Raw genomic sequence first — 14,822 nt, forward strand, 5'->3', positions numbered from 1 at the left:
AACAAAATATAATAAAAGTGTGTTTTTTTATTCCAGAGTCCAGTATCCCCCAAATGTGTACAGATAAAAACCCTATAGCACATGGAGCCTGAACACTAAAAGTCATTTGTGTGTATTTCTTTTCTTTTTCTTTTTTTTTTTTTTTTAATAATTAATGATTTAAAACAGTCGCATTATTGCTTCAGTCACTTTTCACCTATTTCCCAAATGGCTACCACTTGCCTCAGTATTTACATTTGTTCTAATATTTGTATTTTTTGCATAATTTCTCACATTATATTTATTTGCACTTGCTCCTTTTTTTTTTTTTTTTTTAAATAAAACATTCCACTGGGATGACTTTAATAAAAGTTCCTTATTAAAAGTTCTATAACAGCATGATTCCCAAACCTGAAACCAAAGTCCTCATATTTAAGTTTTCAAGACTCAATAGAATAAGTGTGAAATAGGAAATATAACAATAACAACATAGCCATATCCCACACAGTTGTTCCACTTTAAATTCATCTTGAAAAGTAACACAATTCATAAAAAAAAAATCATTTCTCGTAGAGTGAAATGTACTTAAAAGACTGAAATATCCTTGATATAAGCAAAGAATATCTGCTGAAAAAGTTGTACTGGGCAAAAGAAAAATAATTAAAAAAATAAAAATCACTGATATAACTGTATTGGAGAGAAAGAAAAACAAAACAAAACAAAACAAACAAACGAACAAAAACTATCAGCCTGTGTTCTCAAAGTCAGATGTCTTGAATCAGCTGCCTCAGCAGTGTTCGTTTCAGGAAGGCTATCCTGTTAGCTCAGACTGAAAATCATGAAGCTTCTTCTATGGTCAGTGAAGGGGGAACCTGCCCTTGGGAACTGCTGTTCCTAGTTGGGCTGACTCACCATTCAGAGGTACCTTTTGCTTTTTGCTGACTGTGATTAGGGCAGCAAATTTAGCAAGCTCAGTTAATGCCTCTGTGTAGAAGGGATAAATCCAGACCTTAATGTCTCTGAAGGTTTTCCTCTGAGCAAGAAGTGAGACTTTTCCTTTTGTTCTCACAAATGCTGTAAAACACAGAGAACATATCTCTCACAAATGCTGTAAAACACAGAGAACATATCTCAACACCAGAAACTTCTGGCTTGTTTAAGAGACACTGGCATCAGACTTAAGTCTTCCAAATGGATCTTCCTTTCTGGTGCATTGTAATACTCCAGGCACTCCCCTGATCATCATTTTTGCTTATTTTTCCCCCCCCCCCCCCCACCCCCCACCCCCCCCCCCTTTTTTTTTTCTTTCTGTAGTCTATTTGTCATGTGAAATTCTTCATGGTAGTACGAGAGAATCTGTGAGAACAGCAAGGGAAATATTAACAATAATGCTCACAGCTGTGGCCAACTCTACTTTTTTTGCTACACAAAAGATATGTTAGTCTTTTGGCTCCTGGCATCCTGAATGTTTCTGGACCATCCCACATGATTGTTCATCATGATGATCATCTAGTCCCTGGAAGATACCTTGAAGATGTGCTTCTTTCTATTTATGGTTTGAGGGTTACAAGAGTAAGGATATGAGTTCCTTCAGTTGTACTGGCACAGCTGGGGAGCATCATTGCTGTCAAACCTGCTATGTCTTCCGTGCCTTATAATCTAAACCAGTAGTACCTTCTTAGTGGCTGTGTACACTCCAGCAACATAGCTCATTCAGATAATCTGCATGCACTGTATTAGTTTGTTACTGACTAGCAGTGGTTTTGCTGCAGTAAGCTCTGCAATTCTGTGATGGTTTCTGCATGACTAGTCTGAAAAGTTTCAGGAAAAAATCGCCCCAAAATTCTATAGTCACTGCTATCCATTCAGGGAGGTTAGCTCTTCCCCACTAATCACCAGCTTTCTTACAAGCCGGAAACAGTACTAAAGTAGGAAATAATAATAATTATCAACAATAATAATTATTATTAATAATAAAAATAATAACAACAATAACAGTAATAATAAAAAAGTAGTGTGTTTTGTCATCTTTCTTTTCCTTTATTTATTGAGGCAGTTCTGGATAGGGTAGTAGCTGAGAGAGATGCCAAAAAAAAGATTTTAAAATTTCTTATACTGGGTGTATCTACAGATCTATGTATATGTGAATATGTAGTCAGCATATACATTTACGTTTATGTATATATTGTATCATGTTTGTATGATACCGTCTGACTGAAACTATTAAATAGCAAGATATGAAATAAGTCTTGTCAAGTAGCAATGTCTTGTCACTACTCAGTGTCATGATATAGGACATTATATCAACCATGTTTCAGCTGTTTGAAAGTGAATCTATATAGCCTGAAAATGGCAGATTATGAGGTTAAAGAATGGGAATCACAAGAACTTTTACATTCATTTCCAGGAATGAAATGTAGTTATTTCTGGCTAAGTCTTGACATCAATCACACTGTGTGTTACAGAAAAGCAGTTATTTTAAGGAGCCAGCTATAGAGAAACATCAGTGAGATATAAACTTAGAGCTTAATAACTCACACACCAACTAAATAAAACATTCTACTGCTAGGTTTTTAGCTACTGGAATCCTTAAAGAGGTTGGATGTATATTGTATTGTCCTTTTGGGCTGCCAGAGAAACTAAAGAATGGTTCTGCACAGCAAATTGGGCTTATTGTTTAGTTACAAAGGCCTTTCTTTGAATATCTATTTGCCCTTTTATTTTTCTTTCTGGATTTCTAGAGAATTTTCTCTTATCACAGTCAGCCTTGGCAAGCTTTCTTTGTCATTAATTCATCTCTTTGGTAATATAATAACCATCACAAAACTTCGAAGCAATGAGCATTTGGTGAATACACAGCTTTTCTTGCAGAATATGGCTAAGGTATTTGCTGACTTACTGCAGTATCATTCTTTGCATTCGAAGTACAGTAAAACCCAAGAGAAAGCAAAACTGCAAACTGTTTAGAAACTTTTCTTGGGGCAAATAATGGGCATACATGATTTCTAACTCTTAGGTGTCCTGTGCAAGTAAAGGCCATACACAGTTTAAAGGCCCCCTAGGTCTCTAAGCCGACCCTTCTTATTTGCTAGCTCCAGGGAGAATGGTTTTTTACTTGAGTCATTACCAAAGGGCTGCCCTCTCTCACTCTGCTGTCTGTACACAGGTTTTGAAGCATAGTTTGGGTGGACAGGACAACTAATAACATCAGGAACATAACCTAAGTTTTCTGTTTTATGTGGAGGTTAACTCTCTGGACAATGAGCTAGAACACCTTTAGTAGAAAATGAAGAGATGAAATTTTGCCCACAGATATTCACATTGACTTCTCATCTGACCTCCTGCTGACATGGCATCTCAGGGCAGAACTTGGATGCAAATTCCACAGACCACTGATTGTACAATCAATTACCTGTTGTTGATCATATCACTTTCTAGGCTTTACAGTGGATGGGCTGAGAGGAAGACAGAGCTGGGGAGAGTATATAGGAAAGTTTTTATTCCTCCATTGTTTGACTTCAGCACCCAAAAAGGTAATTGGGCAAGTTGCCCTATTTGTGATCAGTTAGACTTCCTACAGCATGTTTATGAAAACTCCCTGGGGCTTCAGACTAACCATGATACATTCATTTGGCACTTTACAGTGATATGTTTATCATCATTATTACTCACTGATAAATTTGGAAAGTTAATGTATGCGTCTCTATGTTGCATTTTAACTGAAATATGAAAACACTGTGGGATTGATTTCCCTGTCATGCTTCCTATCTCCAATGGTTTATTCCACAACCATGAAGAGAAGTGTAGATCATTTCTTTTATGCTGACCAGTGCTTCACTCTTTTTTGCTTGCTACACACCAATAACAGTGGAGTTACAGTGACATAAACCAGAAGAATACAGCAAAAAATCAGATCCTTCCTACATCAAATCACTTTCCACATCTGTTTCCTATTTGTCTAATAATGACAAAATGAGATAATCTTGGGAATAATTTCTGCTTTAACTGTCCTACCACTGATTTTATAGTCTTATCAAATATCTATTGGTGTGCATGTTGAGCAATTATCATCTACTAAGAAAAAAATCCTGAGAAAACATAGATCGATAATAACATTTTTCAGTAATGGCTTGTAGCATTAGTAACATTTTCTATTATTGCAGTTCAGGTCTAACATTCTCCTCAATTTACTATTTTTATTTATTTTTCAAGATCTAGATATGGACCCTACCACAGAATTAAATACATAAATACATTCTTTTTCATTATTTATTCATTTCTGGTTAGAAGGAACAAAGTCAGAAAATTGGATGGAAGTGAGGAATGCATCTGAACTACTAAAAAGTAGAAAGGACAAAGGAAAATGAAGAAATTTAATATTGTGAAAGATATTGCAGATCCAGGATGACTGTATAAACATAATCAGGCAAGCTTCATCTACAAGAACATGCCTTAGGAGACTGAGCTTGAATTCTGGGATCAAACTTCAAAAAGTTGTGCCCAAAATTTTTATCTTAAAGCTTACTAAGCCTCTCCAGATAGACTGCCCTATTAATAGTCAATTTTCCCTTCGCCAATTTCTCCAGTAAATGAAGTGAAAAGTAAAGTCCTTCTGGTGTTCCTTTGAAAATATGTGATACACACATACAGATACACAGATATATGCTTGCGTAATGTAATTAAACAAGCCTGCAACAAAAACTATAGCCTGTGATCCACTTACAGAAACATGGCCTTAAAAGATAAAAAATAATACCATTTGGAAGTGTGTTTGGTCATTGATCTTGGCCAAGGCCTGAATTCAGCACAGGCTAGCAAGATGGGGAAGGCATGGAGCCAGGGAGAGCATTGGTTCCAGATATTTGAATTCACTGGTCGTGAGAAAGACATCAGATATTTGTGTGACTGATCTTCACATAAAAAAATAAAAATAAAAAATAAATTACCAAGGCAATTGCTGAATAAGATTTCAGTCGTTATTTTAATTTTTACTTTTTGCATCCCCACAACAACACTGTGGAGTTCCAGGACTCCAGTGAACACTGGAGCATTGCCCTTGAGGATAAAAGCATTACGTGCAATTTTGAGACTTTTGTTTGTGAACACTGGACAAAGATACTTTCTAGAGTTTACATTGGAGTAAAGCTCTTGTGAAGTTCTAGCCTGAAATGTAGTGGAGAAGAGAAGGTGAATGGACAACTTAAGGATAGACTATGACTGCTTCAAGGGTAAATACAAATAGAACCATAGAATCATAGAATGGTTTGGATTGGAAGGGACCCTTCAAGATCATTGAGTTCCACGCCCCTTGTCATGGGCAGAGACATCTTCCACTAACCCAGGTTGCTCAAAGCCACATCCACATGTGGATGGGGCCTCCACAACTTCTCTGGGCAACCTGAGATCAAATAGGAAAGACCATCATTACAGATGATATAATAAAGACCAAAAACCATATATTACTCCTTGGAAGGTTCAGTTTAGAAATAATGTTTTATTAACAGGACAATGGAAGGTTTTCATGATTTGTTTAGACAAAACCAAACCTGTGTTGGCAATAGTCTTACCTCAAGTGAAAGGTTTAACTAAATGATACCTATAGAGCCCTTACAACCGGAAGCTCAATGATTCTCTGATTGTAAAAGGGCAATGATAATAAGAAAGAGGGGGCTTTAGATAGTCCATGGAAGCAGTGAGTGCTGTAGGGACATGAGAATTGAGATGAAGAGATAACTAAGGAAAAATATTGTAACATCTTCTCAGTTGCTTTCTACTATGAATACATATTTTAAACATATTCTGTTCTGTTTCTTTTTGTTTGTTTTCCTACAACAGGTAATTGATCTCTGACCAGACAGCAAAAAAAATAATAATAAGAGGTTGAAGCATGCTGTAGTTGCTACTACAGCTTAAGCTACTTTGTCCTATGAATATTTATTAATGGAGGACCTTCAACATCTACCTGAGATAGGCATAAGCATAAGCAACTAAGGACTGGGTGCATAGACTTAAATAACCAGAATAGCTGCCAGGGTGTGTCCTGGCATTGGAATTCCTTGACTTTGTTAGTTGTCAATGAAAATTAACAACACTGCCGATGGGAAATGGAAATTTCAGCATTCAGCTGAAATTCAGCTCCTCAAGTCTTCTGTCAATGTAATGTCTACTATGCAAAAAGCATCTATTCTTCTGGCTTTACACTCAGTGCAAAACATAAGATAAACAAACTATTAAGTTTGATTGGCAGATTTGGTTCCCTAGTTAAAATTAAAGTAATTAAATGTACTGAAAAACCCATTGCTTTGTATTTACTGACCTTGATTTGAAAGTTAGTGCTGACCGAGACGCTTTTAAATCTTTCTTTATAACCCCATGTACTCTACTTTTTCACCAGCTGGTATTTTCTAAAAGTTGCATTGCACAGTACTGGAAAAAAATAAATAAATAAATAAAAAATCTGGTGATGCAGACTTCCCTTAAGCCACAAGCACCAGTATGAATCATATATACTGTGCTCTATTTAATTTAACTTTTTTAAGGTGTCCTTTCATCAAATAATGTTGTTTCTTTCTTTCTTTTTTCCACCCTACAGGACAACATTTTCAGAATGGAAGATTCTCATTTTGAAAATGGCCGAGGGAAAAGCCCTTATGATCCTAAATTGCTGACAGCTTCTCTTTTAGTCGGTAGGTGTCAGAACACATGTTCAATGAGATGTTCACTACAAAGATGATAATTGCCAGTTTTCTGTGTCTTTTATTTTTTTTTCTCCTTATAGCACCTATGATAGGACTTTGTTTTATGTGCTTTCTTTCTAGGCTGAAGTCATTCTGGTTTCATTTTTTAATATAGTTGGCCCAGCTGTCTTGAGAACAAGGTTTGTGTAAACCAAGGTTCAAGAATCACGTGAATTGCTTTATCCCTCTGTAAGGCCTTGATTCTGCAGTGTGTTTCTCCTTCTTAGAGCAACGTGACTCTGGAGGCATTTTAATTGCTCAGTTTACTGTCTGGCCTCACTGATGGCTGCACCAGCAGATCTAGGAATGAAGTGAGACGAGGAATAAGCATTTCCTTTTATCGGTTTTGTTGTGAAAGTCCATAGCCAATTTTTATTCACGCGTGAGCTAGGGATACACAAGCATTCACAGGTCCAAGACTTAAGATGATGTTTCAGCTGAAGAAATATATCTGACAGTGAATGCAATTAAGTTCCTGGCCAGAAAAGAGAAATTTCAATAAATTAAGTATATGTGAATTAGTAATGCCTAGTTTTGTGGAATATGGATGGACAGAGCACCTGGTCTGTGTTTATCTAATTGAACTAATCTAATTGATTAAATTTATCTAATTGATTGAATTTATCTAATTGAATTGTGTTCATTGTTCTTCCTTCTTCCTTTAAAAAAAGGCAAAAATCTGTTTTGTGAGAAGAAATTAAGAGCAAAACGAATTAGATTCTTCTTTCTGTAAGAACTCTACCCAGGTGTAGCCACTTAACATCCTTAATGTGTAACTTTCTGGAAATTAATCACAACTTCAAAATCAAGGGGATAACAATATCTCAGAAGACTGCAGATTCTCTTATCACATAAGTCTTTAGGAAATGATACATAATCAGATATCTTGTTTTATCCAGGACTTTGCCCGTATTGCTAATCTTTCCTAGCAACTACCCATATTGTATTTACATTGCACTTAAAAGTGAAGCTATTCAAAAGAGCCAGCAACAAAAATTTAATCTTCAGTGTGCCCCATTTCCTGATCTTCGAAGCCCCTAATGATCACAGGTGATGAGCTACCCTGAGGACATGCACTTTTTAAAAGGGAAAAACAAAAAAGATGTCCACATCTTGCTCCAACTTGTACCCCATACAAACAGAAAGGAAAAAAAATGTGTGTGTAAAAGGCCAGTGTATAAATTAGTGCCTGGAGCAACATGAATTTGTGGCAGAGCTGCTCTCAAGGGAATGACTTTACTATTTACTTTAATATACAATAAAGAAAGAGAATGATGACAAGCCAGTATTACATGGTATACCTGGTATGCAACTGCACAAAGTCAACAGTGTCTAGCTTTCCACATTTTTTTTTCTCAGTCCTACACAAATATGATTATCTTATTTCCCTTGGCTTAGATTTCATGTCTTTAAAACATCTTTGCTTTCTTGACCCCACTCTCTATCACTATAATTTTCACTCCACGTATTCTTCTTCCTAATAAACAGTAGACTGAGCATCATATTTTGATTTGAATCAGGCTTCAGATAGAATCATGGGTGTATTAACACTGTGTAAAATGGCACAGATTCAAAATTCAATGCCAGTGACTAATTTCTGCTTTAGTGACTTACACAAAACTCAGGGTGAACCTAAAATTAACATTCCTGCATCCTGAATATGAACACCCTTTCTCTGACTATTCATAGCCTCTTCACAGTTATATTGTGTTAATGATTGTAATGCTGCATTTATTTCAATCTTTTACTGAAGACATTCCCCTGATATTTAAGAAAGTGTACAGCACATTCACCACTGGTTCACAATGGCTTACTCTTATCTTTGCCAAAAAAAAAAAAAAAAATATGGCAAAATGATAACCAAAGGTAAAATAATTTCCTGTCCTGAAGTAGGAGGTGAGAAACTTCACACCACCATGGGAGGTGAGAAACTGGTACTGACCTGGCCAAGCAATGACTGTATGGAGAGATATGGTCCAACTGCTTTCTGAAGCAGGTAGCACTGGCCTGAGGTAATGAATGGGACTATGAAGGCCAGAAGACCTTCTTGACCAAAAATCCCCTAAACAAAGAAGAACAGGAATGGACTGCTTCTTCCCTTCTAAGCTGAATGATAACTCAGCTGCTCCTGGCCCCTTGTCTGCCAGTCCCTATTCACAAGCAAACAGGGATTATTTTAGGTTCAAGAGGGCAACTATAAAAAAAATTACCCAGCACTCATTAAAATGCAACACTGTAATTAGTAACACAATGTAACTATAAGGAAAAAGAAAGCTGAGAAGTAAAAGTAATTTGTATGTTTAAATGTGTGAAGGAAAAAATAACTTCTGTTTTTCATCAAAAACGCTAAAGAAAGATTTTACAAAGTGGGGGAAAGGTGTATATTCTTGACTCTCTAAGTAGAAGGTAAATCTTAGGTAAGTAAAATGTAATTACACAAGCTGGAATTTGGTCAAAAGACCAAGGTTAATTTGCAAAAAGTAATTTAAGATCTTTAATAGCCATTAGTACTCGGGATTCTTATTTTCTATTTCAGCTGAAACTTCTGTAAGTTTAAAAAGGATCTTCAGAGTTCCTTCTCTCCTAATAAAATAAATAATATTTGGAAAAACAACTGCAAAAGTTCACCATTATTAAATAGTTCCAATATTTTTCTAATATGTGTTCTTTGTTTCATCCTGCAAACATTTTTTCCTTTATTTTTTAAGAGTTGTTCATTAAAGGTAGTTATTGTTACTCTACTCTTAAGTACATACCAGCTGGGAACATGATATAACTAGTTTCTAGTAACGTAAGACATTATACAGCTATCCCCATCTATATGCTGAAAATTAAATAAAAAATTAAATTTTCTTATTTCTTTCAGAAAGGAAGCTTGTATTTCTGTACCCTCCAAAAAGATATATGTATATTTAACAATGCAGATTTTTTTTTAAGGACTGAATAGAAACAATTCAGCAAATAAACGTATACTTTTCAGCTTTTAACATAATAGCATCTAATGAACTTGGGGAGTTGTTGGGAAGAGTCATACAGTTCCATGCGGCTTCTGTTCAGTACATCAGAAAAATAATTCCTCTTACCCCATTTTCAGTCCCAAAGGTGGTCTGCATAGGCAGCAAAGATTAACTTACTTTTAACTGGAGGCGAGTAAAAATTCTGGTATAGCTTTTGAATAGTTCTAACTTAAAGGATGCGCACATCTGGAATTTGACTTGAGACTCACCCTGAATTTAGCAAAAATTATCTGAAGTCTTACTAAATGAAAGAGTATTCCTTGATATTCCTATCTGAGAGAAGTCCAAATCACCTTCTTTCTTTACTGCAACACCACACCTCTGATCCTGCCAAAAATGAAAAAGGTTAGGCCTGTGTCCATGAGAATACATTTAAAACACTAAAGGGCTGTTCTGTGGCTTCAGTGCACAGGAAGCTATTTATCACATATTCTCCTGAGTTAAAGATTGTATCTGAAGTCCACTGACTTCAACGAACCTTTGGCTGGTTCCTGCTGGAAATCAAAGCAAATCAGTTAAAATTGCTGGCACTGGAGTAAGTATACTGAAAGCTGGAGAAGCTGTAATAGAAAGAAAAGACAAGGCAGCTGGTTTCCTGTAGACCCTTCTTCCTTCAGAACATGCTGAAGCCCACCATTGGCATAACTTTTACCCTGTCACTACTGACAAAAAGTACCAGCCACATCAGAGCAGAGTAGCCTTAAATGGTCTTGGGATTAACTGAGTCAAACCTGGAATATATGTGACTTTCAGTGGTGTTTATATAGTGAGCTAGAAACTGAGGGGTTAAAACTCCCTAAAATTCTAAATATTGCAAATATATAATTTCAATGAGCTTTTTAGTTATTTCTCTAGTTTTAATAATGCCATATTAAATAAAGAATTATTTTTTTAATTGATTGACCTTTCTATCTGCTGATAACTAGGATGTAAAATAGGGCTTGTTATATTTTTTATTTTTCCCTTTGATTTATATTGATCTATCCTAACTCACTTGGGAGTGGAAGACAAGCAAATGAAGTTAAGGTTAAAGAAAGGTTAAGCATAGTTCACAAGCAAAAAGATTTTATGTATTTTAAAATCTCAGCTGCATACCCAGTACATAATAATCACTATAATTAAGTGATTGTCTGTCCTTCAAAAAAGTTGAAAATGACATAGTGGAATGATAAATCGTTAATTAATGATATGCTGTTCTGTTTCACTTTTGATTACACCTCCTGCTGGGCATGACTGGTCTATTTGCTTCTAATCTCTGCTGTGAATTCATTCAATTCCACACCTTTCTGTTATCATGTTTTCACCCTTTTTGACTTTCGTGACTACCATATGGTACAGAGCCACTGTAGGTTCAATTCATAATTTCCTGGTGTCAGTATTCTGGGGAAAAGATACCAGTGATATCGCAACAGCATGTTTAGACATGGTTGTCCCACCATACAAGCACCTAAAACTGCCCTGAAAATGATACACTTGTTTGTAAAGAGTGTTTTGAAAGGAAGGTATGGTAGAGTTCGTTGTGACTATAAAATATTATTACTTTAGCTTAAAGAAAGAGCTATTTCATCCTCAAACTTCTGTTTTTCACACGAAACCCACTTAAAATAGGTAGCCTGAAAATAGCAGGTGGAAACAATAATGCTTTTTAATTCCTTATTAAATAGGAGAGGGTATCTCATTTCCTATACAGGCATAGAAGGGCACAGTCCTTAAAAAAATGTATTTTTTAGGTATTTAAATTCAGAGTACTTTCATAGGCAAACTCAAAAAAATATATATCAGAAAGACACATGTTGTTTTTTGATTTCTGGAAGTTTTTTGTGGGTTCCACTGCTATGTATTTATTATTTTAATTTTCTCTACTGGTAGCCATGTATTTAACTTGACCCAGTCCTTTGCATTTAGACTGTTTCTCTTTGTCTCCTCTGTGATCCTTCTACCTGGTTCAGGATGGGCACATTGGGACCCTAATATTATGAGTTTCATCCGCAGCTAGGCTATGTGTATGCCACGTATGGGTTGAAGTATCACAGGTCAATTTTTAAATCTGTCCACTGTGGTACATATCGGATAAGGGTAGTAGGGGATGATCTCCCTTAGCTGTTGCACTTTACCAGTCTTAATTACAAAGGTGGCAGGAGCAGAAAGGCATGTTTGTCTTCCCTGTAGAAGATACATTTTACGTAAGATTTGCCTGATTAAGGAAAAAATAAGAATGTGGAGATGTCAATGTTCTTGTATGAAAAATTCACAAGACACGATGACATTCTGAACTGCAAGTGAATGAGCCAATTTATTCTTCTAAACACAGAATAACAAAACCCCAGTAAGTTGGGAGGAACCTCTGGAAGTCTCCAGTCAAAATTTCTGTTCAAAACAGGCTAATTTCACAGTTGGGTAGATTTTGGGGGCATTGCATACCACTGTCTTCCAGATATAGGTGTACAAGCCATCACTGTTCCAGCCTAAGAATCCAAACATATCTTTGTGAAGTGCCTACACTAACAGTTGGGAGATACAGCTCATTTGAGAGAGGTTACAGTGAGCTCTGCAGTGAGTGAGCGGGTCTAATCATATATTTCCAATGACAATGCATTGCATATGGCTTATTGCTTTATAATTTTCTCATTACCCCTATTAGTGTAATATAAACACAGGACTGACAACTTTCTCTGACTTAACATGACTGGAAAATTGAGAAATGTTGCTTACAATTACATCCTCCCACAGATGGAGAATTGTACTCTGGCACAGCAGCAGACTTCATGGGCAGAGACTTTGCCATTTTCCGAACTCTGGGGCATCATCATCCAATCAGAACAGAGCAGCATGACTCCCGGTGGCTAAATGGTATGTAAAACGTACATTTATCCAGTTACATTCATCTAGCCATTAAAGACTAGCACACAGCTTCATTCCAGCAACATCTGTGACATATACACCCTTCTTCTATTTGGAGCAGAATTTTGTCTTAAACCAGTTAAACTAATCAAAAGTGATTTATAAAGAAACATTTTTGTTTTAATTACATTGAGATTTGTGGAGTGTTATTCAATTTAAAACATATATAGAAGCTACAGCTAACACAATTAAGACACAGCAGCAGATTGCTGTAGGGTGCAAGTTGGACAGAAGCTCAAGGCTTGTGGAGGCATCAGCCACACGTCAACACAAAGTAGCTACAGAGCCCTGGACAGGACTGTGCTCTGTATAGACTTCAATTTTTGAGTGGATTGAAAGGAATCTGACACCGCCCACCAAAGTCCAGCAGAAAGTGAATCAACAGTTTTATGAGTGGGCCAGAAATGTCAGTAGTTTGGAAAAAGTGAAAGGAGTCCTAGGTATTCCAAGGTGTTGAGTTTCAAAATATTCAACAGTTTAACACAATAAAAAAGCGTACATTATTGTATGGATATTACTAACAAGCCTGTAGTTGCTTGTTTGTGTGTATGGGAGGAGAGGGAGAGTATCAGTGAAAACCTGTTTTTGACTTCATGTACCAAAATGCTTTAAAATATATTTGATTACTCTATCCGAGCTCTACTGGAGTCAAATTTTCACTAACTTAAGTGGTTTTATGCTTGGCATTAACTATACCAGAACGATGAACATTTTGGAAATGAGTATTCATCATTTGAAAAGGCTGACATTTGATTTAAGTGAGCCAGTAATACTAGTTGTAGTTAGTCTGAGTTAATTTATATTTTAATTTTAAAGACTTGACTAGCCACTTTTGCTGTACATGCTGCTTGCATCTGCCAGACTTGCACTTCTGTTTTTGAATTCACAGAATATTTTGTGCTAAGATATTTTTCACTTCTGGCTATATTTATGTCTGTGCTGAGGTCTGGGTTTTTTTATGTGGTTTTGCAATTCAGTGCAAAGTGTTCGTGAAAAATTTTAGTGTATAACAGAAGACAATCTTTTATCAACACAGTTTCTTATTAGCTACAATCTGGAACTTTTTGTTTCATACTGGTTATTATATTAGCTCTATGTATGATCCGTAACGTAGCCAATCAGTCTCATAATTAAAATTGCAAAGTTCATGGTAGGTTGGATAAACAAAAAAATATATGTACATTGGATATTTGTATCAGATAAACCTGTGTGTGTGTATGTGTATGTATGTATATTTTTAGTATGATGTGTTGCATGAATCTGACTTTTGTTCTGTTAAATTTAGTTTGGTCATAACTCACCCAGACTACTGTGAGGACAGATTCAGGTCTATTACAATTCAATACTACAGTCCATACTTGCCCATTAACCCAGAAATATGGTTCATTGGTTTATTTTATTGTAATAATAGAGAGGATAGCTGTACTTCGGGAGACATTAAGGTACAAGGGTTACAGACATAACCATCTAGCTTGGTACCTGGTAGAGTACACCCATTTTCATTCTGATAGTCATGGTGACATAGAGTCCAATCATGCAAACAAAATTTGCTTTTGTGCAGTAGATTTGCACAATGACAGCTGAGTCAGGAGCATTTATGCAGTGGGAAAGCACAGCTATTGTCCACAGCTCCTGTACTTCTTCACTGAAAATGTGTCATTCCTTTGTGGATTCAGTTATCAGTCTTTCAGCACTAAATGTGAGAACTGCTTTTCTCAAATTAGCACTAAGGTTACATCTGACAGAGTGTAGAAACCACAACTGCTTTGTGCTCAAGATGGGGAGAAGACATTCTCACATAAAGAGCCGACAAAACTCCAGTACTCTAAAATTTAAGTATCATCCAAAACAAGCATAAATGTAGAAAAGCAGCATTTACCATAACACATGGTGAAGATGATTTTCAACTCTAAGTGTAGTTCTTGCACTGTATTCCTGTATGGAAAGTTTCATGCTAATTTTAAAATGCAAGAATCAGACTAAGGCTTTTAGAATTTATTCCTATAGCTATCTATAATTTAATAAATAGACAATGATCCTTAAGTACATTCTTGAAATCTGTCTCTACCTTGCAACTTAATAAAGTAACATTCCTAATAGGGAAAGGTTGGCTTAAAATCAGCACTACGATGTTCCTATTAAAGGCTCTAAAACTTCAGTGTTAATTTCTCAGTGATAAGGTCCTGGC

At 36.0% G+C, this 14,822-nt stretch overlaps 1 protein-coding gene across 5 annotated transcripts in view; it reads left to right on the forward strand.

Moving 5' to 3' along the window:
* Positions 1 to 14,822, forward strand: part of SEMA3A (semaphorin 3A) — a 329,677-nt gene that overhangs the window by 255,811 nt on the left and 59,044 nt on the right. For all 5 annotated transcript variants that reach the window (XM_066981865.1, XM_066981753.1, XM_066981908.1 and 2 more), the window contains 2 exons: positions 6,572 to 6,665; positions 12,464 to 12,583. In XM_066981865.1, the coding sequence (XP_066837966.1) occupies positions 6,572 to 6,665; positions 12,464 to 12,583 (214 nt within the window). The remainder of the gene's footprint in view (positions 1 to 6,571; positions 6,666 to 12,463; positions 12,584 to 14,822) is intronic.

Source organism: Anser cygnoides, chromosome 1 (assembly GCF_040182565.1).
Source record: "Anser cygnoides isolate HZ-2024a breed goose chromosome 1, Taihu_goose_T2T_genome, whole genome shotgun sequence".
NCBI classification, from domain to species: Eukaryota; Metazoa; Chordata; class Aves; order Anseriformes; family Anatidae; genus Anser; species Anser cygnoides.